Source organism: Bos mutus, chromosome 10, assembly GCF_027580195.1.
Source record: "Bos mutus isolate GX-2022 chromosome 10, NWIPB_WYAK_1.1, whole genome shotgun sequence".
NCBI lineage: Eukaryota > Metazoa > Chordata > Mammalia > Artiodactyla > Bovidae > Bos > Bos mutus.
This window is the reverse complement of record NC_091626.1, coordinates 47,065,935-47,089,742: the sequence shown is the minus strand read 5'-3', so window position 1 is coordinate 47,089,742 and position 23,808 is coordinate 47,065,935. Positions and strand designations below refer to the sequence as shown.

At 41.6% G+C, this 23,808-nt stretch overlaps 1 protein-coding gene across 2 annotated transcripts in view; it reads left to right on the top strand.

Moving 5' to 3' along the window:
* Positions 1 to 3,201: 3,201 nt before the first annotated feature.
* Positions 3,202 to 23,808, top strand: part of FBN1 (fibrillin 1) — a 265,235-nt gene continuing 244,628 nt past the window's right edge. The window contains exons 1-2 of one of the 2 annotated variants that reach the window (XM_070377863.1): positions 3,202 to 3,362; positions 3,993 to 4,337. In XM_070377863.1, coding sequence (XP_070233964.1) covers positions 4,174 to 4,337 — 164 coding nt within the window. In that variant the 5' untranslated portion in view covers positions 3,202 to 3,362; positions 3,993 to 4,173. The remainder of the gene's footprint in view (positions 3,363 to 3,992; positions 4,338 to 23,808) is intronic. The other variant, XM_070377862.1, reaches the window with a different exon arrangement.

Below are 23,808 nucleotides of genomic sequence, written 5' to 3'. Positions count from 1 at the left end.
TTCAGGTAGTCTGTCTACCAAATCTGATGGCCTTGAATCTATTCATTACCTCCCATGTATAATCATGAGGGATTTGATTTAGGTCATATCTGAATGCCTGAGTGGTTTTCCCCACTTTCTTTAGTTTAAGCCTGACTTTTGCTATAAGGAGGTGATAATCTGAACTACAGTCAGCTCCTGGTCTTGTTTTTGCTGTCTGTATAGAATTTCTCCATCTTTTGCTGCAAAGAATATAATCAATCTGATTTTGTTATTGACTGTTCGGTGATGTCTAAGTCATCTCTTGTGTTGTTGGAAAAGTGTATTTGCTCTGACCAGTGCGTTCTCTTGGCAGAATTCTCTTAATGTTTGCCCTACTTCATTTTGTACTCAAGGCCAAATTTGATCCCATATGTAGCTTCATTTAATTGATGAGGATCTCAGATTAGCTGGGACATACTTTTTCATCCTGAACTTCTTAAAGCCATGGCCATTTCAGGGTAGCAGCTAAGAATTTGAAGGAGGAATCTGCTAGGTCTGTTAAGGCTTGGCTTTGGAAGTCAGGAGGAACCTGAGCAGACTCTTTTAGGATTGGTGGAGTTTTTTTAAATTAAGAGGGGAGATAAGGGATTTCTAGCCCCATAGACCAAAGAGTATGATAAGTTTTCAAGAGAGGTGGCTCCTGAATCATCTGGCATCAAGAATATCTTATTGCAAATACATAATTTTCTTTATTTGTGACTGAATTTTGTTACCGGTAGCACACTGCTCTAATGTGTGTTGATTGCCTGGATTGGTGTGTTTCCTGTATATTTAAAAGAAATCTCTTTTACCAATCTCTCTTTTTTTAGAAATCTCCTTTTCCCCCTTTCCCTCCAACTCTTTAGTTAAGCCATGACACTTATGCTCAAAAAGGGGAGTATGCGACCTAGGGCTCCCATCTAACGTGAAGAGGAATTAGAGAGTCTTTACTGGAGGAAGGGACCAAGGAGGAAAAAAGAGGGCTAAGGCCTAAAGAAAGCATTTAATCTAAATCTCTCCTTTAGAGGTGAAACCCTGGAAAGCAGTTTAGGGATAGGGTAGAAGGTAATACAAATGTCCAGAAGTGCTGGAATGTTCAGACTTGCAGGGCACCAGGGTTTGCTCTTTGCTTCATGAGCAAAAACCTTAGAAAAGCCCCATGTTCAGCTGCTGCTGTCCAACACATCACTGAGCAGAGTACTCAGAGTAGAGTGTCTCACATGCTGCTGGAGTATAGAGAAAACAGGCAGTTTCTGGATTCCCCAGAGGGTGCAGAACAGTCCAGAAAATTGGTGGGCAGGACAGGGCCTCCGCAGATCTCCAGTCTAACTATTTCTCTTGAGCCATGGTCCCTCTGCCTAGACTTTTTTCCCACTCAGAATACCACCCTTACCTCTTCCTACCTTGGGGGAGCTTTTAAAAATGCCTGGGTTATGGCTCCACTCCAAACTATTTAAATCAGAATCTCCAGGGGTTGAGTCCTGGTGTCCGATTTTTTGCAGGTTCCCAGGTCATTCTACTGTATAGCCCGGGTTGAGAACTACTACCCTAATTGAAGTTTAGGCATGTGTTTGGATTTAAGTTAAACATCACTTCCTTAAGAAAACCTTCGCTGATCAGCCACAACCTAGGTCAAGTACTCCTATTACATGTCCTCCGGATAACCAGGACTTCTTCCTCTTGGCATTTAAAAGTTGAGTCATCATTTGTTTCACATCTGCCTTTCCTTGTAGACTACTCTGTGAGGGGAGAAACATTTCTGCCTTGCTTACCCAGGAACTTGGTTCAACCATGCACCAACTGGTTCACAATTGGTATCCAGTAAATGCATCCTGAACAGAGGCTTGCCTTTACTCAGTCTTGGGTGTGTGATCAAGGCTTCAATTCATGAATCTGCTAAGAGGATTTTAATAGGGCTATGACTTTAAATAGGCTCCATGTTTTCATCTTGGAGACCATGGTGTCATGACACTTCAGCAGACTCATCATCACCATTACAACCCTGTGTAGCCAACATTACTCTTGCCATCTTACAAGTGGAAAGAAGTTAAATAACTTGCCCAGGTCCCTACAGTCTATTGCCTGGGCACAAATAATTGCTGGTAAGGAAAACCCCTTTCAACAGGATTTCTGTTAGTTTGTGCTGAACTCTTATTTCTGTCTTGACAGCTGGTGGCTACTACACTGGGGATTTTCTGGGGGTCTCCAGTTTCAGTGCCTAGGGCCCCTTTCCCCTAAGGAAATCGACTGCGATTTCCTGCCCTACTATCCTCTTACAGGGTGCAGGCAACATGAGGCCTTGCCTATAGAAGGATATCATAAATGGAGTATTCTTCAAAGTCACCATGCTGTGTTTATCCTGGAGAGGCAGGTGTGTGTGTGTGTGCGTGTATATAAGAGAGAGAGAATAGGAACGTCTGGGGAGGCGCAAGAAGGTCCTCCACGAGAAGCCTAGGATTACTTGTGGGCTGGGCCCGAGGACTGTCCCTTCACTGCCTCCACCCCAAATCCCAGGTTCCAACATTCACAGGCCTCTGGGTCGGAATCCCACTCAGACTCTTGAGGTATCTTGGGTTCAGCCTGGGTGACTTGAACTGAAGCTCAGAACCGTGCCTCCTCCCTCGCCTGCACATCAGCCTCTGAGTCCACAGCAGGGGCCCCCCTGACTTGCCCTGCCCCGGCGTTCGGCCTCTGCTCGGTGCCCGGCCCCAGAGGCGCAGTGAGGGGGCCACCGGGCAGACGGAGATGGGTCTCCTTTAGCGCTGGGGCCTCCAAGCTGCCCTCTCCAGCGCGCATTCTTGGTACAGGTGGGACAGCTTCACGCGCCGGCCGGGCTTCCCAGATCACAGGAGAGGCTAATCTCGGATCTAGATCTCCCAGCCGCGGAGCGGATGAAACCGCTACTCGATTTCTTCCCGTTCCCTTAACTCCTCACCCCAAAACGCAAAATCCCAGGCTGGGCAGGACCGGATCACCTCTGCCTCCTCCCATTGCGCCAATCCTGCGAGCGAGAGAGGCCCCCGCGCCTAGGCGGTGGCTGGCAAAGGGGAGTGGAAAGGGAGGATGGATGGGGCCGAGGGGTGGAGTGGTGATGAGGGGGATGTAGGAGGGGGTGTCATTTTCTTTTTCTTTCTTTTTTTTTTTAAAGTATTTCTCTCGCGAGAAACCGCTGCGCAGACGATACTTGAAGAGGTGGGGAAAGGAGGGGGCCGCAGGAGCGGCGGCAGAGACTGTGGGTGCCGCAGGCAGACAGGCGGCCACAGCTGGGACAGCTGCGGGTGGAGTGGGGCAGCGGCTGCCGCGGCCAAGACCGAGGAACAGCCGCCGCCGCCGCCTTGGGAGCCGGATCCGCCGCTTCTCTAGTGGGTGCAGCCAGGGTCCCCATAGGGATCGGGCGGCCGCCGCGGCTGGGGCTCCAGCCACGGAGGCTTTTGCGTTTGCGCCGCGCCGAGGGCAGAGACAGGGACTGGGGTGAGGGGCTGTCCCGGAACGTCCAGAGCTGGCGCTGGCCCTCCCCTGCCTGACAGCTTCCTGGCCCGGGGCTCCTGGTGCCGGGCTCGGCGTCAGATGCAGAGGGGTGGTGGCAGTGCCCGGAGCCGGCCGGGGATGGCGCGGCGGGCTTCCAGCCCGGCGGCTTGGCGGAGAGGACAGACTGGGGAGCTGGGGCGTCAGAGCGCGCATTGCGCGCAATTCGTGCTAGTAAAAAATACACCCAGCGAGCTCGTCCCGGGGTTTAGATCTGCTCAGGACATGGGGACATTTGCAGCGCTTTTTTCAGGCGGCGCCCGGGAGGCCAAGGGGTTGGCTGGAACCGATGCCGCCGGGGGCCTGGGCTTTTCAGCCAGCTGTGGACCAAACGGTCTTCACTTACCCAAAGTAACTGCGCCACGCGCAGGCGGTGCGCGGGTTGGGCTCGGGAATGGGGACCCTGAGGCTTCAGCATCTTGATGCCCTGAATGTCTCCCCCCGCCTCGGCGATTTGTCTGTTGCAGCTGGCAGGGGCCGCCTGAAGTGGGAGCAGCGCCTGGAGAAGGCGGGAGGAGCCCGGCCCGGGGGACGGGCGGCGGGAGAGCGGGACCCCGGCGGCGCGGCGCGCTCCAGGGCGCAGCGGCGGCCGCGGACACAGCCCGGGGCGCGGCGAGAGGCGGCGGGAACCCGCGGCCGCTCGGCATCATGCGGCGAGGGGGGCTGCTGGAGGTCGCCCTGGGATTTACCGTGCTCTTAGCGTCCTACACGAGCCATGGGGCGGATACCAATTTGGAGGCTGGGAACGTGAAGGAAACCAGAGCCAACCGGGCCAAGAGAAGAGGTGGCGGAGGACACGACGCGCTTAAAGGGTAATGGATCGGGCCAGCTGCTTTGGTGTGGGTGTCCCCTTCCTCTTTTCCCGAGTATCAAGATCCAGAGGAACTGACAGGGTCGATTCTCGACAGTAGAAGAATTCTTATTAAGACTTCCTGGGAGCACCTTAGAGATGCAAGGGTTACCTAGTCCTCGCTGCAGTTCCTGGCCAAACCACCTTGCTTCTACTTTTTATGGATTTCTGCCCCAGAGTAGAGGTCACGGCTAAAAGGAATCTTGGGCCATTGTCGAGGCTGATTTGGGGAGGCGAGGAGGGTTCTTTGAGGAAGAAGGGGAGGAGCTGCTACTGAGAAGAGGGGCAGCCCATCCTTTCCCTTCATACCAATTCCGGTTGTGTGTAGGGATAGCAATTGCATGGTGGGCATCTTAGTGGATGCTCTGTTTGTAGGGGAGCAAGGAAAGAAAGGAATTTCAAGGACAGCCATTCAGAGGAGACACATAGCTAATAGTTGGTTCTCCTTGAAGTTGCGCTTATTAAAATTAGGGACTGAGTTTTTCCTTTAGATGTCTACACTGGAAGCAGAGCAGGGCAAGTGTTTCTGAGAACTAGTTTTGCCGTTTTAAGAAGCTCCTTATTTCATGGGGGCAGTAATGCTGCTGTGGCAGGCTTTGAATGAGTGTTTTTAACCAGTCGTGTGTGTGTGTGTGTGTGTGTGTGTGTGTGTGTGTGTGTTACCCACATGTAGTTGAACATTTCGCCAGTCTCCTATGCCCCTATTACAGAAAATGTTTCAGCAGGAAGTATTTAAATTAGGCAGGTTGACTGCATAAATATTGTCAGTTTCCTGAATCAAAGAAGGGTGGGAGTGCCCTTCCCTTAAAATTGTTCAGATTGGAAGAGCAGTATCTCTGAGAGTGTTTAAATTCAAGCCTCCATAGAAGCAGCAGGATGGATTGTAAATGACCCATTTTGTCTCTTTGGAGGATTCTGTAATGAATCCAGAGAGTAAATACACAGAGGTTTCTGTTAACTTGTTGCTCTTTTAAATATTTTTTTAAAATTTTAATTGTTTAATTGGGATATAGTTGTTTTACAATGTCGTGTCAGTTCTGTCGGACAGTAAGGTGAATCAGTTATACGTGTACATATATCCACTCTTTTTTAGACTTCCTTCCCATTTAAGTCACTACGGAGCATTGTTGTTCTTTTTTGAGTAGTTATGCAGTTTGACCACATGGCCCTGAATGATCAAATGATGGTGTCCACTTGGATATGTGGCTGAACCTTTCACATATTCTTTTTTGTTATGGGTTGTTTTAATTATATGTATGTAGTGAAATTTGTGTCTGTATGGCCCAGGTACAGAAAGAAAAAAGTCCAGTAAACTGAACAGATGAGTTTTTGAGTGCTGGTCCAGATCTGGGGCAACACAGTGGTCAGAGCTAAGCACTTAGACCTTGGTGATATATGCAGGATTTTCTGACCCCAGGAAACAGTTATGATTAACTTAGTCCCATCTTGGTCTTTGTGGAAAATAAATCAAGAATTCCAACAAGTGTTGGAAAGGAAATTTGCTTATCATATTAAGCCTGATACTGATCAGACAGCAGATATTTTTTGCCCTGTGTGCATGGCCCGTGGCAAGTTCGGTAAATGGACTGAAACTCTGATTTTCATCCATTCTCGAAAGGACCTGATTTAGTCTAGCATTTTTCCTTAAAAAAATATATTTCTGCTATATATATATATATATATATATATATATTATTTAGAAGCTAAGCTTGACAGCATTGCTCCTAGGGAGAGATAGGAAGTGGAGGGTTTAATTCTGTGGATGAAGGTCTGCAGGGAGACATTAGGCCTGGCCAGACATTTGTCTCATCTCTCTGGGCTATCACCAACCAGCCTGTTTCCTCGGGAGGCACTGACTCAATGTGAAAACAGAAACTAAGCCTTGCTTTGTTGCTTCACAGGATGTCCATGCTTTTACTCACATCAACACTTGTTTTTTCTGTTTTACATTTTTTTTAAGTTTATAAAGAAACACTTCTCTGTGTTTAGTTAGTATGTAGTTGTTGAGATTTTGCATATATATCAAAAATTTAGCAAATAATTATAACTAACCTTTGTAGCATGACTATATATTAATATACTATAATAATGAACCTTTATAATATAAAGGTTTTTATTTTTATAAATCTTCTGTTATTTATAATGTTATATGTATATAATGTATGCATTATATATATATACATATTTGAGGTAAAAATTAAACTTTAAAAGGATATACAATTTAAAATATTTCCTGCCTACCTCTCAGAGACTGTTTTCTTATGTATTTTTCTAGAAATAGCATAATACATGTACAAATATAATATATTCATATATATATATAATCACTTAGATATGTGTGTATATCCTTTTTAATGTCTGAAATGTACTATACATACTGTTCCCAACCTGTCTTACTTTTGTATATCTTTACTGCATCCTTCTATCAACTCATAGGGATCTACCTCATGTGTTCTCTTGGCGTACAGAATCCCGTAATATGGCTGGAACAGTTTCCTAATGATGGCTCTTTAGATTATATTAAAGTTTTTGCTGTTACCAACATTCTTCTACCTGCATGTTGGTGCCCATGTGCATTTATGTGTAGTATAAATTGATGAAGGAAAATATAATTGCTGTTTATCAAAGGTCTTCCCATAGGTTTGAAACGAATGCTGACTCTGTTCTTAAATTTGAATAGCTTTTAAAATGTATTCTCTCTGCTTATTGCTATTACAATCTCACATGAATAAGTCTTTAACCACGCCATGCATATGTATACATTATATGCATGACATGCATATGCATATACATCATATGCATATGCATCATATGCATGTGGCATATACAACCACACCATGATGATGTATACATCATCAGGAAGAGCAGTCGTGTGTTCCATTTTTCCAGTTATTGCTTAAAACTCCTATTTTGGCTAGTTGAAATATTAGCAGCTTCAAAATCAACCTCTTTGACTACAGTGAAACCTATTTGCCATTTTGATGTACAGTTTATGAAATGAAAGTAATCTGAAATCCCCAAGTCTGCCTGATGCCCAGTTGGTGGCAGCAACTTTCAGCACCTCACTAAATATTTCCTCTATTTAAAAGGTGCTTTAAGCTCATCAGTGTCTGCCACCCATTTGTCTGGGCTCTCCTACAAGTTACTGTCTTCTTGTCCTTCTCTGATGTGACAGGTGACCGCAGAATTTGCCTGGGTATTCTTCTTGGGATATGTAGTCCTTTCCTGTCAGCTTCCTCGAGTCCCTGCCTAGGGACCTGCATGGTTTTCCCCTCTTTGGGTATGTAGTCCTAGCTTGTCCTTCTCTCCTCCCATCCTGTTGCAGGTGTTTTTTTTTTTTTTTCCTCTCTTCCCACTGGGCAGCAGAAGTTGTTCCACAGTGGAAATTTAAGCATCCTCAAGTTTCTTCCCAGCTTTCACTGTGTTTTCTTAGAGTAAATCGCCAATTTCTGTTTTTACAGGAAATCCTTATTTTTTTATGGAATGAGTGTGGTCCCTATTCACTCTGCAAAAATTGCATTTCTCTCTATTTTGAAATGAGGATTTTGCAAGTTTTAAAAACGTTTTCAAGTAATAAATGTATAATAATTTTTGTTTGCCTGGGCACAGCTTAACATGTGTGAAATGACTTTATGAGACATAATAAAATCCTAGCTTTATCGTTTGAATTTCAGGTCACAAGAATTTTCTCAGCTAAATTCTTAACTTCTGTGATTAGGCAAAAAGTGCGAGACAATCTAATTTTAAAAACACATAGCTCTACTTGAATAGCAATAGTCCAACCAGTCCATCCTAAAGGAGATCAGTCCTGGGTGTTCTTTGGAAGGACTGATGCTAAAGCTGAAACTCCTTTACTTCAGCCACCTGATGTGAAGAGTTGACTCATTGGAAAAGACTCTGATCCTGGGAGGGATTGGGGGCAGGAGGAGAAGGGGATGACAGAGGATGAGATGGCTGGATGGCATCACTGACTCGATGGACATGAGTTTGAGTGATCTCTGGCAGTTGGTGATGGACAGGGAGGTTTGGCGTGCTGCAATTCATGGGGTTGCAAAGAGTTGGACACGATTGAGCGACTGAACTGAACTGATGCACCATTTATGTTTGCCTTATTGCTTTAGCTCCCAGATAAGGAAATATTACAGTTTCCCATCAAAGGAAAAAATTCTTGAGAGTAAAACCCCCTTTCCCCAAATCTCTGATAAGATGGATTATTGCACTTTTATCTGTATTGCCTGGTTTATAAGTGTATAAGACTGGTTGTATTTCACACAATTTGTCCCCTTGTGCCTGATTCCTTTGGTCTTTATTTGTTTATTTTTTTTCCAGGGGTCTTATTACCAAAAAAATACACGCGGAACCGTTCATACACAGGATAGATTATGTGACAGCAAACTCTGAGGGATTAATTACACAGAAATCTGTTATTAAAATAAAGAACTTTAACAGGGCACACAGAAAAAATTCTGCAGACTTTATAAAGTCCATTTTACTTTATAAAGAGGACTTTAAGACTTCATCCAAAGTCAGATAGGCTAAAGCTAAATATGAGGCAAAAATCCTGCAGTGGTATGGTTTGTCCTTTGATTTATTAAGTAGATTAAGTCAAAGTATTGTGACACCATGAAAAAAGAGAGAGATTTTTAAATAAAAGGTTTCAGCAATTCCACATTTTAAACAAGACAGGAGACAAAGTATTTCTGGGATTCATTTTGTAACATTTGAGACATAAAACTTGGTATTAGGATACTCAGACATAGTTTGTTTGCTTTTTCCTACAATAAACCAAACAATAAGCCTAACCAATTTGTGAATTTTAGCCTTAATTTCCAAGGTGAAAATAAGATGTTTTCTTAAAATAGAAATAAACTGTATTAACAATTTCTTTGTGTCTAGAAACCCAACAAATAGGCCTATTCTAGAAACAGGATTTTGTTTCATGAAAATTTTTAAAGAAAGCTGAAATAAAAAATCTTATGAGGGCTGAGTTATATGGCAGACACATGGGAGTTTGATATTTTAAGTTTGTTAAGTTTGTTTGTTAAGTTTGTTGACTTTCCTATTAGATTGTAAAATCATCAGTGGCAAGAAATGAGCATTTTAATACTAACTTGTTGAAGCTGGGATTGAAAGAGTTCATTAATTCAAAAAGTCTTGATCGAGTGCTACCTTGAATTTAGCTTTGTGAAATGCTGGAGACATACTGCCCACAGACTGGAGGGGTTGAATATTTCCTAGGAGAATAAGATGCATTAAAAAAAACTGGGAGGCAACAGAAAAGTAGGAAAAGGCATGGGGTCTAGGAGGAAGTGAAAGTAAATAATAATAACATCTGTAGCAGGGTAGTGACGTTAAGATGACTTTTATGTGCCAGGCATGGTTCTCAGTGTTCTGCATGTGACGGCACATTCAGTGCTCACCCTATCTGTACAGGGCGAGTCCTTTCATTACCTTCCCTCTACAGCTGTGAGAGCTGAGGTATGCAGAGGTTAAGTTTTAAAGACAAATTCTTAATATTAAATTTTCTTTCTCCATTAATTTTAGTTATGGTTTTGGTTTTCATTCCTCTGGACAAAAATGCAGAACTAAGACATTGGTAAAATTCCACTTAAAATTCCTAATATTCCTTCATGCTAGTTCACAAATCCCAGGTATAATTAATAATGTAGTAATATAATATTTTGTCAAACAGGAAGCTTTGATATTTCTGCAAAGACTAATAAAACACAGAGGGGCTTATAGCATGTCTGAACTGTGGATTCTCTGGATAGCACATGCATTTTAGTATTATATCTTGACTTTTATTGAGGATGTCAGGTAACCATCACAGGCATCCTTCATCTGCATTGCCCATGGTTCTGAACTGAAGACATTCCTCATGACATCATTCAGAATCTCTTGCTCTCATGTCCCATGTGAGAAACTTCTCTCAGGATAGACTTGCACGAGGTGTTTCTCTTTCCAGGGGAAACTTGTATCTCTCTTAAGTTTTCATCAATATGATGAGTTATCTAATTCTTTCATTTCATTTTTCACCTTGGTTGCCTATAAGCTCAGAGTCATTAATATAGTGTAATTTTTTACATTAAATTGCAGCAATAATGGTAAAGAATAGCAAGCTCTGGTATATTGTTCACTATTGCATTGTTCATGTATTACTCATTCAACACACAGATCCTTTATGAAGAAGATTATACATACTTGTCCATTTAACAGATGAGGAAACTGAGGGATACAGTTTTTCAGTGATTTTAGTTATTCCTTCAGGGACATAAACTAGTAAGAGATGGAGCTGGGAAATCTGGCTTCTTAGTCAGTGCTCCTTAACCATTGTGTTTTGATGATTCTCAATTACAATAAACCCTATACCTGATAAGTTTCTTCCTTTCGTCCGCACTCGTGATACCTTCATTTCCCAAGAATCTTCCGCCATTGCTGTGGAGAAAGGCTCAGTGTTTATTGAAGGCAGACGCACTCCCATGACAAGCGAAGTATCGTTGTGGGAATGGGTTTATTCAGAAATGACTTGGCAGTGGATGACTGTCAGGAACCAGCAAACGATGGAACGTGCTGCCTGTTTTGAAAATAAAATTGTATTGAATACAACCATGCCCATTTGTCTATGTGTTGTCTATGTCTGCTTGCACACTTACTGGCAGAGTGAGAGTAGTTGAGATAAAGATGGTAGGGCTTGGCAAAACGGAATTATTTGCTGTTTCACCCTTTACAGAAAAAGTTTGCTAATCTCTGGGCTGTGTGATAAATGAGTCCTTAGTAGGACAGAAAACTTATTGAAGGCTGAGTTTTTGTTTGTTTTATCACTAGGGATATCTAGAAACCAGGCACATACTAAGTATGCAATAGGTAATTTTTGAATGGTTGACCAATTTTCATTGACTAATTGGGTAAGGTAAATTATATATATTAGAGCTTGGAGGAAGTACAGGAGAGAAATAAGGAAAAATTTGAGTGAAAAAGGCATGAAACAAAAAGTATATAATATTCTGGTGATTGAGGGACATTGAGTACAATGGGCAGGGTTTGCGCTACATGGCTCGCGGGCACAGTTCAAAGTGTGCTATGAAAGTAGAGCCCCCTGGAAGTGTGCGGTGAGCCACCATGCATGTCTGTCTGTAGGCCAGGGTGGGAGAGGGACTGAAGGACGCATGGTGTTATACTGTCTGATTGTTGTGAAAGCTGAGGATGGCGACGTGATACAGGATTCTAAGATGGCAAGATGATCAGATCTTGGCCACTCTGGCCGAGGTGTAAAAGGTATATGATATAGCGAGTAAGGAGACTAGAGGCAGGGGGACTTGGAAGGCTAATATAGGAGTCCTGGTGAGAGTGCATGATGGTCAGAGCACAGTGGCCGGGGAGATGTGGTGGTGGTGATGAGGAGGCTCAAGTGGCAACATGAGCAGTACTTGACCATTTGGTTATGGGAGGCAAAGGCAAGGAAGCTTCCAATGTACATGTACCTCCATGTACATTGAAACATTACATGTAAAAACATTGTAACATTATTAATGAGAAACTAAAGAGAGAGTTATTCCTAGTCTCTTTACTATAAGGAAATAAGCTATTTTATTTGTGTTTTGGTTATTGCTACGTAACCAATTGCCCAAACTTAGTGGCTTAAAACAACAACAATTTTATTATTTCTTATGATCCTGCAGGCCAGGAATTTGGACAGGATGCAGTGGGGAGTCTTGTCTCTGCTTCCCACAATGTCTGTTGGGTCTGAAATGAGTAAGATGACTTCTCCACGTGTGTTTCTGGTTCTGTGATTGTGGACTGGTGCCTGCAGTCCTGTTTACTTTGGTGTGGTTGAGCTAAATGGATGGACAGAGGAAGGGATAAAAGAAGCAAAGAGCGACTTGTCTGACTCTGCTGGGAGCCTTCCAGATTTCAAAGCTCTCTCCTATGTGATCTCCTGCCTCGGCCGGCCCCTGGGGATAGGCCACTGAGTGTGTTTTTGCAAATGGGGAAACTGAGCCCCAGGTGCAGCTACCAGATTTTGTTCAGGTTAAGTGTCTGTTGGGGCTAGATGGTGAACAATAGCCTCTTCATCTCTGGTCACATGTTTTAACCCCACCAGTTGACCACAGACTGAGATGAATGGCTAAAAGCTGGCTGGAAGGGCCTGAATGAGTTCATATGTTATCAGGGTTGGCTGGGTTTCTTGGTTCTCCTCCATATAGTCTCAGATTGTCTCCCTTTCCCCGTGGACCATCCAGCAGCATCGCCAGACTTTGTACAAGGCAGCTGAGGATACCAAGAAAACAAAAGTGGAAGCTACCAGACTTTCTTCAGACAGTCTTGTCTGAAATTCCATGCAAGTCACAGACCTTGCTCAGATTCAAGGGCGTGGACTAATAAGCTCTGCCTCTTGATGGAGGCGAGGGGCAGCCTATGTCTACAGGGAGAGGAGGAATTAAGGGGCACAATCTTTGGAGAGTAGCTACCACAGTGAGGCAGCAGGTTTGTGAGAAGTCTAATCAAATGTTTCAGTTCTAACTTGATCTGATTCACTTAGTTTCCCATCACAGTTGCTTCCTTGTATTTTGTTTACTGTGACCTCAGAATGCTACATAAATAATATATCTCTGTGAGCTTTCAGATTAATGTTAAGGGCTTTGCTCTTACTTTGGCTACACTTCTGCATTTAAAGAATTTGCAAATCCCAGGAATAAGACTATAGTTCCTAAAAATCTGGCAAGTTATGAAACTCCTAATTCCCCCTCCCCACCCTATTTCCTTTAGCCTCTAAGAAACTCAAGGACAAATTTAATGCACAATCACTTAATTTTGTTAATTTAGGTATCTGATATGTTTTATCTTCCTTCTATATGGAATTTTACTTTAAATTTCTGTTAATAGCCCTCTTTTATATATCTGAAACACTTTTTTTTTTGGAATCTAGGATTATAATTAATAAACAAAAATAGATGTACAGTTGTCAATAGAACTGATATGATAGTGAGCTGAACTCTATTTTATTTTTATTTTTTTGCATTAATGGAATAGCTACATTGTTCATAGAATAAAATTGGATTAGGAATACAGTCAAGTTTGGATTATGGATCCAAAACTCTATTATGTCAAATCCTGGTCTTAAGTTCCTGTGACTTTACCACTTTCTCAAGTGGCTTTTTTTTTGTTGTTGTTGCTGAAGTTATCACTGAGTCTATTTATTCAGTCCCCTCTGAGGGGAAGGGAGAGAGGAAAATTCACTATCTCTGCCATTCCCAGCCAAAGATGTATTCCAGACGGCAAGCAGGCCCAGAGTGGGGGAACTGCTCCATTAGACAAGTGATTTGGTTCAGTGTTTTGAAGGGTTGTGAATTCCTAGACCATCAGTCATACTTACATTCAAATATAAGTATCCAAACACATTTAAGTCCAAATATAGTACAAGCACTCTGTGGTGTTGGTGTTGGGACATAGGATTTATGTCGGCCCTATGGACTCATTATGTCTGCTGTCAAGTTCGCGGTTTTGAACTGAAGCATAGTAATATCTCTGTTAATAAAGAAATGTATTCCAGAGACAGACAGGTTTTTGTTTTGTTTTTCTGTTTCTTCTCCTTTGCCTCCATCCTCTTCCTCTTTGCCTTCTTTCTCATCACAATTTTCCCCTCGTTTTCCTCTTTCATTGTCATCTCATCTTCTTTTTTTTTCTTGTAACTTTGTAAGCTGAACTACGTACTAAATAGGGATGATAAAGATCAAATGAGGGTTAAAACATTAAGAAAAAGAAATTCTTAATAAAATGTTCATTTTTTACTTGAGGGTCTTGGGGTGTCCAAAAAGAAAACCAGGGATAATGTTTTTGTTAGGAGAGGGAAGGAGAAGGATTGAGGGAGGCCAGAGGAGAGAGTTCAGAGAAAGTTCTATAGTGGAGTTCCGTCAGCCAGTGGATCTGGGCTAGACAGAGCAGGTGCCGGCGTCTAACAGATCCTGATGACGACTCCTGGCAACGCTGGTACCAGGCTCTTCAGGAGACTGAGGGCTTTTGGAGGGGAGTCAGGACACGAAAGAAAGATACTTGGATGTCAGAAAACATTCCTGTAAAAACATTCAAAGGAATGTAGTGGAAAAGCAGGTTAATCCATCATTTATTACGAACCTATATATATGGTGCCATGTTGCTCGGCACATCTCCCTTGCCTCATAGATAATGGTTCATTGTCTGCCATTTCTGCTGCCCATTCACTGCTAATTTATACTATCATATAATCAGACCTTAATAGGTTGGTACCTTCGCTGAGTAGCTTTTAAAGACTCTTCTTATTTGTAGATTTTTTTTTTTCATGATTCAGATTTTCCTCCATTGTCAGGCCATCCACCTTCACAAAACATTACAAAATATTTATAGTGGGACCAACTTTAGAAATTTATAGATGCTTAAACTGAGGCCCAGAGAAGTTTCATTAAAAGTGTTCAGGGTACTAATTTTTTCTTCTTAACTTCATAGGTGTGGAAGCATAGCCATACCATAGCATAGGGGATTTAAGTAGAAGTATGTTGTTGGGCTTCCCAGATGGTGCTAGTGGTAAAGAATCCTCCTGCCATTTCTGGGTTGGGAAGATCCCCTGAAGAAGGGAATGACAACCCACTTCAATATTCTCACCTATAAAATCCCATGGACAGAGGAACCTGGCAGGCTACAGCCTATGGGGTTTCAGAGAGTCAGACACGACTGAGTAGACACAAATGAAAAATGATGTTGTTGGGTAGGAGATTATGCTTCTTGTTTGTTTTCATACCCTAGAGAGGGTGACTGTTATCTGTAAGTCCTCAACTGTACTGCAAATGAGCAAAATGCCTGCATTGCGTGGGCATGAACATTTTTCCTGTTCTTGTTTATTTGGCCTTAGGCAGGGCGATCAGTCTGTGGGCAGCCTTTATGGCAGGCTGGGCACTGGGGTTTTAGCTCCCCAGTCCTACCCTGCTGTCAGTGAAAGCCTCCAGATTAGGTGAGGTTGAGTGGGGTGGGGCTTTTTAAGGGAGGTGGTTGCTAGTAAGGGGATGGGAGAAAGAGAAATGGGAGGCTCCTCTGGGAGTCTCATGGGTGTAATCCTCCTGTCCCCACAGGCACACTGATAATTAGCAATTAGTCCTGGGATGAACCCTGGCAATTCTAGGTCTATAAGCTCAGACTCTTATCTTGTAACTCATCTTGATTCAACTATCTACACTACCAGTTTATACATTTAGATTCCATGAAATAAGTGTGCCTATGAAGAAGAAAAAACAATCTTAAATTCTTCTGTATCATCTATCCCACCAATTTTGTAGAACACTTGCCTACTCCAAGTGACAACGATTTATTGAGCATCAGCTGTGTTTGAATTGGACCTAATGCTGAATTCTCAGAATGAACACCCCGTCTCAAGCCTGTTGATACTATTATCTTCTTCCAGTGATTCTAGGCAGAACTACATGTGAGCTATATTTCTCCCTTTACTGTTGGGGTTAATGTCCAAGGCAACATGAACAAGTACCTTTCAGGGAAGGACTTGAGATGCAACCTTCAAGTCGACGCCTGGTTTTTAATCTTTCGTGGACTACTGCTGCCTCACACCCCAGAGTTGAGGCCACTGACCTCAAGTTTGAAAATTTTATATCCCATTACCACCCTATGAGCTCTGTCCTCCCCAGGGCCACATAGTTGATGTTTTAGCTGGAATCTGAGAAAGTGTCTGCACGTTTCCTGAAGAGTTGGCTAGGAGCGATTTGGCAGTTCAGTCATAAAAACCCAGAGCCAGCGGCTGGGGTATACGTTATAATTACTTCACACTGCTTCCTATTTGAGCCTGGTTGTGGGTAGCTGGGTAGAGTGGTATTGCTTGTGGGATTATATTTGAAGGACCAAGGAGTCATTTTCAATGAAGTCTAATAACTGTTGGCTGTGTTTTCAGGGAGGCTTGGAAGTGTGGATACAGACATGCCTGGGGTCAGATTCTGGCTCCATCACCTACTAGGCAGGAATCTCAGACAAGTGGCTTGACCTGGCTGAGCCTCAGTTTCCTCACTTGTAAAATGAGGTTGTAATATTCACCTCTCTGAGTTTCCTAAGATTGAATGAGAGGATACATTTCAAGTTCCTAGTATAATACCTGATGGATTTATCTACAGTATACAGTATATACAATTGTATATATACAAGACAATATCATTGCTATCTGGCTATCAAAATCTCCACTTTCTCATCTTGAAAATAATTACTTTCAGAAACATAGGAAGCAAACTTGAACTTCAAAATTTTTTAAATTATAATCTTAATGGAAATTTACTTTGTTTGTGAAGGTCTGGTTAAAGTGAAGTTGCTCAGTCGTGTCTGACTCTTTGCGACCCCATGGACTGTAGCCTACCAGGCTCCTCTGTCCATGGGATTTTCCAGGCAATAGTACTGGAGTGGATTGCCATTTTCTTCTCCAGTGGATCTTCCCGACCCAGGAATCAAACCCAGGTCTCACGCATTGTGGACAGATGCTTTACTGTCTGAGCCACCAGGGAAGGTCTGGTTATATATACCTAAAGGCAACATGCAGATAAGATTTGTATTTTTCAATTTTCCCTTCCCCCAGATTATTTATAATTAATATTGCCCCCCACGCCCTGCCAATTCCTCCAAAAAAGTTTGCATTTTTTTACTGGCAGATCTGGCAAATGGCTTTGTCTCCTTCCTGAGGAACCTTCCCCCTGCCACCCCCCAAGAACCTTTGTGAAAAGAATTTATATTTCAGGAAATGGAAGCACTAGTCTGAAAACCACTTTCATTGGCAGTATTGCAAAGAGATGCCCTGAGAGTTGGGACTCTTTGTGGTTAGGTTGTTTGGGTATTTTGGAAATGGGCTTTAATTGCCTTGTCAGAGTAAGAGTTTGGTTATGATCAGGTAGACAGGATGACCACCGGTAATTCCAAGTCATACTGCCTTTTATCTCATGATCTCACAGGTAAAGAGAGAAACTCTTTCCCAGCTTCCACACATCAGATCTCAGAGAGAACTCTGGCACTGCTCCTGTCACATGCCCCTCACTGTGGCCAAAGAAATGGGGCAAGTGGGCTGGCCAGGACTGAGGGGTGTGGAATGGTTTCCTCTTTTCTAAGAGGAGTTAGGGTAGCAAAAGGAGGAAGAGATGCTGAGTGAAACACAACACATCTGCTCTGGACCAAGAAACCTCTCCTTCCCGCATTATTCCCATACCCCAGGACTCATTTCATCAGTCGTTGCTCTTCTCTCTGGACGCCGGTGGACAGGCCTCGCTTGCGTGATCTGGGGCTGGACTGACTCAGGTTGTCCACCCTTGAAAAGAGCCATTGCCTTCACTTTCCGGCTGAGCCTTCCCATCCTTTGGCTTCATGCCTTGCAGCAACATAGTGCTCAGTCAGTACAAAGGGATTCTTATGTGTCGTTTTTCTTCTGTGCCCTATTTCTTTTGAGAAGTTGAAAATCTTTGTAGTTTTTTCATTTGCCTTTAATGATCCCATTTTTATTTTAACGAGAGTTGGCTTTCAGTAGTTTAAGAGAGATCTTAAACTATTGAACATCTGGGAAAGTGGGCCAAAACATACTTTATCTTAATTTAGGCGAAGCTTTGGTAGAATTCCTATACCCTTGCACCCTTACACATTAACCTCTAGTTAACTGATTGGCAATAAACTCTAAGAAATTGTGGTTGCTTTATATTCATTCACAGCCTATAAAAATAAAAACTTCTTTAAATAAGGAATAGTTTAAACAGATAATAGTTATTTTTCTGCTTGTCGTTAAAAATGTTCAAATTACCTAATATCTCTTATTCCCATGGGATAAATCACACAACCAAAGTTAATAAAAAAGCCAAAATGCAGAAACAAACAAATACCAGGTACTTTGTCTGCTCTGCTAATTTCCCAGGAAATAAATAAACCTCAAATAAAAAAATAATCTTTTATTTTTAAACTTTTGAAAGCCTTTCAAGAATCTTATAAGAATATGCAAGTCAGGTTTTCCTTCTTTTTTTTGGTCAACAGTTCTGACATTATGTTGGTGAACATTTGGCAGAATTCTAGACAAGAGGATCTAATTTAATCTTGGATTGATCCAGGTGCTTATTTGCATTTGGGCCTCTCCTTGAAACATTGTCACCATTGAAGAATCAGGAAACATATCAGGCTTCCTCACTAAATTATTTCCTCCTTTCATTTCCTATTTCCCATGACTGTAAGAATTCTTCCATTCATGAAAAGGCAAAATTCAGCCTTCTTATGGACCTGATGCAAATCAGTCCCCTTTCCTTCAAACTCTTGTTGACTGATGGATTTATGTTTTTGTCATAAAGAAAGATATGGTTCCGAATCATGTCAGAAAGTAGTTTAGTGCCCAAGAAAACCCACTCCCTGGGCTGTTATTTTCACAAGGGTGAGTAAGTCATTTGCTCTGAACATTAGCCTTATTGAGTAGCTGCGTATGTGAGATTCACAGAAGCATTTTGGTTAGTTCTTGCCTCTTGCTTAAGATGGTAAACATGTTGGAATTGGACTGTTGTTGGCTTTTATTGGTAGTCCACATCCCACTCAAAAATGTTGAGTTCCGTAACAGGTAGAAATGGTTCTTATATGAAGGGAAAAAATAAAGCACAAGTGTGGTGTTGGGATGTATGGAAGTGTAGGGCTACAAGAAGATCTAGGCCAGATGCTGCTGCAAAGTTGTTGTTTTCTAACATTTAATATGGAAAATTTCAAATATATACAAAACTAGAGGGAATACTGTAGTGAAGCTCCAATTTCAGTAGTTATCAATGAATGGCCAGTCTTATTGTAGCTACTTCTCTTCCCTGCCACAGATTTTTTTAAAGTAAATCCCTGAAAAATAATTAGTCACCATTTCAATATGCACCTGTAAATGATAAGGACTCTTTAAGAAACAAACACAATATGACTATCATTTTTCAAATTAGCATTAATTAAGAAATATTATCAAATACCCAGTACTTGATGTTATTTTTATATTTGATAATATTGTGTAAATTTGATTAGTATTATCCAATTTCCCTGATTAGATTATAAACTTTATTTTTTATAGTTCATTCAAATCAGGATCTAAATTAAGTCCATCTTTTAAGAGTAATTGGTTGATAAATCTCTTAAATATTTTTAAATATATAGATTGGCCCTCTTGTCATTTTTACTTATAATTTATTTACTGAAGAAATGGATTCATGTTATATATCACTTCTAAAAATCTGAACTCAGAAACAAAGAGAAGAATGGTGGTTTCTAGGGGCTGGCGGGTAGGGGAAATGGGGAAATACTGGTCAGAGGGTTCACACTTCTAGTTATAAGGTGAATAAGTTTTGAGGATCAAAGGTGCAACATGATGAGTATCGCTAATAATGTATTATATGCTTGCAAGTTGCTAAGAAAGATCTGAAATGTTCTCACCACACATACACACATATACACGCACATATACACAAAATAGTAATTAGGTAACCAAGTGGAACTAATACTTTGGTGGTGATCATTTTGTAATGTATAAATGTATCAAATTGTCATGTACTATAGTTACAATATTATCTGTCAATCCTATCTAATAAAGCTGGGGGAGAACAAGAAATTGGTTCACATCCTGTAGAGCAGTGGCACTTAAAATGCCAGACCATTAGCTGCTTGTTTTCAATCTGTGATGAGAGGAAAATCATGTGCCAGTAAATGCAGTGTGTCACTAAGCACACTCTTTAATTGAGCTGTTATTTTTTTTCATAGCAAGGCTTTCTAGATGAAGGAAGCCGTGAGATGATTTACATTCCAGCTTAAGTTCCTTATCTCATTACAGATGAGTAATATATGGTGTGTGGACTAGCACTGGTCAGTCCTTGGGCCATCCTTGGAGCGCAGAGCTTCAGGGTTCTTACAGTCTGTTGATGACTGCATCCCAGGGGTGGCGGCCACCGTGTTCTGTCCCCTGTTGTTGTTGTGACTTGCTAGAGCTGGGAACTAGATTCAATTCAGAATCAACTTTTTGGCAAGAAGACTTTGTAAGTGATGTTTGTACTTCCATTCAAAGGTACCTTCTGGTCTGCTAGCCTCTCTTTTTGCAATGTCAGCTGCCATTGATGATCATTGTCTAGGTCCGTTAATTTATTAGGCTAGAAGAATGGGAATATTTGAATTCTGTCATTTCTTATTTGTTTATTAGCACTGGAGAGTTTTATGTCTAGTTTTGAACTTACACTCAATGCCTCACACCCAGCGACGTCTGCAGTGCTGCCAGACATGCTTTTTCCACACTTGTCTAAACTGACCCATGACTTTGAGGGTTGGGAAAAATTATTTAACATCTAATGCTGAGGCCTAGCAGTGACGAGGTCTAATAGTGTGGAACATTTACACAGAAGGAACCAAGCATTTGAGAGGGCAGACAAGGAAAGATATAATTCTGCAGGGGCCCATTCCTTTCCCCTCTGCCCATGATTTTTTGTGCAAGTGAAGACAGAGACTCTCGATGTGTCATTTTTGTTTACAGTAGGAGTTTCAGGCAAGGGGTTATAAAAAGTTGGTGAGATTTTGAACTATGAGTGGATAGAAGAAGATGTTTGCAGATATTTTAACATTCACAAGTGAATGTTTTTACCCTCATTTCTTTCATTGCTTTCCTAGGAACACTCTTTTTATTTAAGAAATAGGCACTTTTAATTATACCTATTGTAGTAATCATTTTACCATTTAAGTCATATAATTAAGCACCTTAAGCTTTTACAGTGTTGTGTGTCAATTAGTAAGCTTAGTCACTCCATCATGTCTGACTCTTTGCAACCCCATGGACCAGGCTGCTCTGTCCATGGGATTTCCCAGGCAAGAATACTGGAGTGGGTAGCCATGCCCTCCTCCAGGGGATCTTCCTGACCCAGGGATTGAACCCGCATCTCTTATGTCTTGCATTGGCAGGAGGGTTCTTTACCACTAGTGCTGCCTGGGACATATGTCATTTACATTCTCAGTGAAACTGGGAAAAACAATCAAAAAGAAATAGGAACTAATATAGCTTTAGTGATTCAAATGAAACATTCTGTAAAGCACTGGTATATCCAAATCCCCTTGGGAAAAGTATGCAGGGATAAGAACTGCCCCAGTGGCTTCATTCTGAGTGTTTGTGGGGGATTGTGTGTGTGTACATGTGCTCATGTTAACATACAAGTTGTACTTCCTGCGTTTCATGTCAGTGAAAGATGCACGCCGTTCTTTGAGGTCTGACATATTTCTACTGCTTGGTATCAAACTCCCTGGGAAACTGGTAGATTTTTTAAGAACAGAAGCTTTGTCGTTGGGAGCTGCTACACAGGGGATTTGGAAACCGCTTCCCTGGTGGCTTAGAATGTAAACAATCTGCCTGCAATGCAGGAAACCCGGGGTTCGATCCCTGGGTCGGTAAGATCCCCTGGAGAAGGAAATGGCCACCCACTCCAGTATTCTTGCTGGAGAATTCCCTGGAAGAGGAGCCTAGCAGGCTACAGTCCATGGGGTTGCAAAGAGTTGGGCACATGTGAGCGACTGATTCTTACTCTTACTAGGTAAGGAGGTAGACTGGGTGGATGTGCCAGTGTCAGTTCCTTCTCAGAGGCTGGCACTATGTGGAAGCAGTGCCCATTCTTCTCAGTGATGAAATATGAAGACCATCACCTTCCCCAGAGCCCACAAAGTATTGAGAGCACAGTGCTGGCATCACTCTGGCTGAGCAGGATATCTTTTAGATTGGATTTCAGGGCAGAGCTGTGCTGGTGTTTGGGATGGGAGTTGCTACTTTCTGTGTGTGATGGACAGTGTGCCGGCAGCCTCTGAATTAGGTCATAGAGACATGAATCTGGAGGGTTTTTTAGAATATCATTTGGATCACCCTGGCCTTTGTGCAGCTTATTGTCTTCCTAAGATGGGTCAGATAGTTGCCTGCATGACCTGATAATTTTGCCTGAATCTGCTTTTCAAAAGACAGGACGTACCCATGTTCAGCATATATACAAAGCACATTCCAATGGCAGCTAGGAGTAGGTGTTGAATTATCTGCATTTTGAGTCTCTACATTGCTCCCCACCCACCCACTCCCCTAAACACTGAGCATGTTAAGAGCTGAGAGATTTTTTTTTTTTTAAACCAGGGTGACCAGGGCAGGATATTCACCATGTAGAAACTTTCAGAAATAAAAGTACTGGTCTGTAGGAGTGAATGTTCCCAAGATGTGTTCCTTTTATCATTGCTTTTCTTTTCCGGTATACTTTGTGAGATGTGTCTTAAATTTTTTGGTTCTGCAGACCTCAGAAAAGAAAATCAGAGCACGCAAAAAAATTATACACAAATGAGATTATATAAAGGAACACATTCTCTCTGGGGTATTTATGGAAACATCTTTCTAATCTCTAATCTAAAATCTTTAGTACTAGCCTTGGAATGTTTTATTAATAAATTCTTTTGGTTTTTAATTAGTGATTTATGACATGTTTCCATTGGGTAGCCTTTGAACTATTACTTCACTTCTCTGAATTTCAGTTTCCTCATCTGAAAATGAGCACAGCAAATCATATTCTTGATAGAATTTAAGGGAAGAGTCACACAATCATTTACAAAGCTCTCTAAAAGTTGTTCATTATTATTTTTATTCTACACTGTGACTTCATATGGACTAGATAAATTCAAGATTCAGTCAAATTCCCTTAAGTTTTAATTAGGCTATTTTTATTCAAAAAATTTCCAGATAACTAATTTTTTAGAAGTAAATGCTTACAACTTGCTTAATTTGTGAATTGTTAATATCTATGAAATAATCTCAACCACGGCGTGCCATTAACTGACTTCTTTTAGAAACCAACTCTATCAATGATCTATTTCCCCCCCCTTTTTTTTTTTTTTTTTGTTCCTTAGCAACACAGTCTTGTCTCTGTTCTGATGATAAGAATTGGTATAAAAATGATTTTAAAAGATCCATTTCCTATTGACTCTTATGAAATAGAGTTTGAGATTCAAGCCCTTCAAAGCTTTTGAAGCTGTAAAATATTTTCAAATGATCCATCTGAAAGAAGGAAAAATTTTACTGTCATATTCCATGAATTCCATTTATCTGGGTCTTTTGTTATTTGATTTTTCATTTTAATTTTTTAAAATTAAAAAGTGAATAGAAACATTGATTTCTTATTAGAAATTGTGTTTTTCATTATTTTATTTTATTATTTGGTTTCTTAGAAACATATTTATCTTTTCATCAAATTAAATTCTCACCACTCTGACAGAATTCTAACTTAGATTTCTTAGTTGGAAGTACCTGTGAAATTCTAAGCCTTCATTTACCATTTAAGATGCAGGTATTGTGCTAGGTGCTAGGGCTGTATAGATCTGTCTTTAAAGGGCTCACATTCTATATAAAAGAGAGGGTAATTAATCAGTTCCAGGGA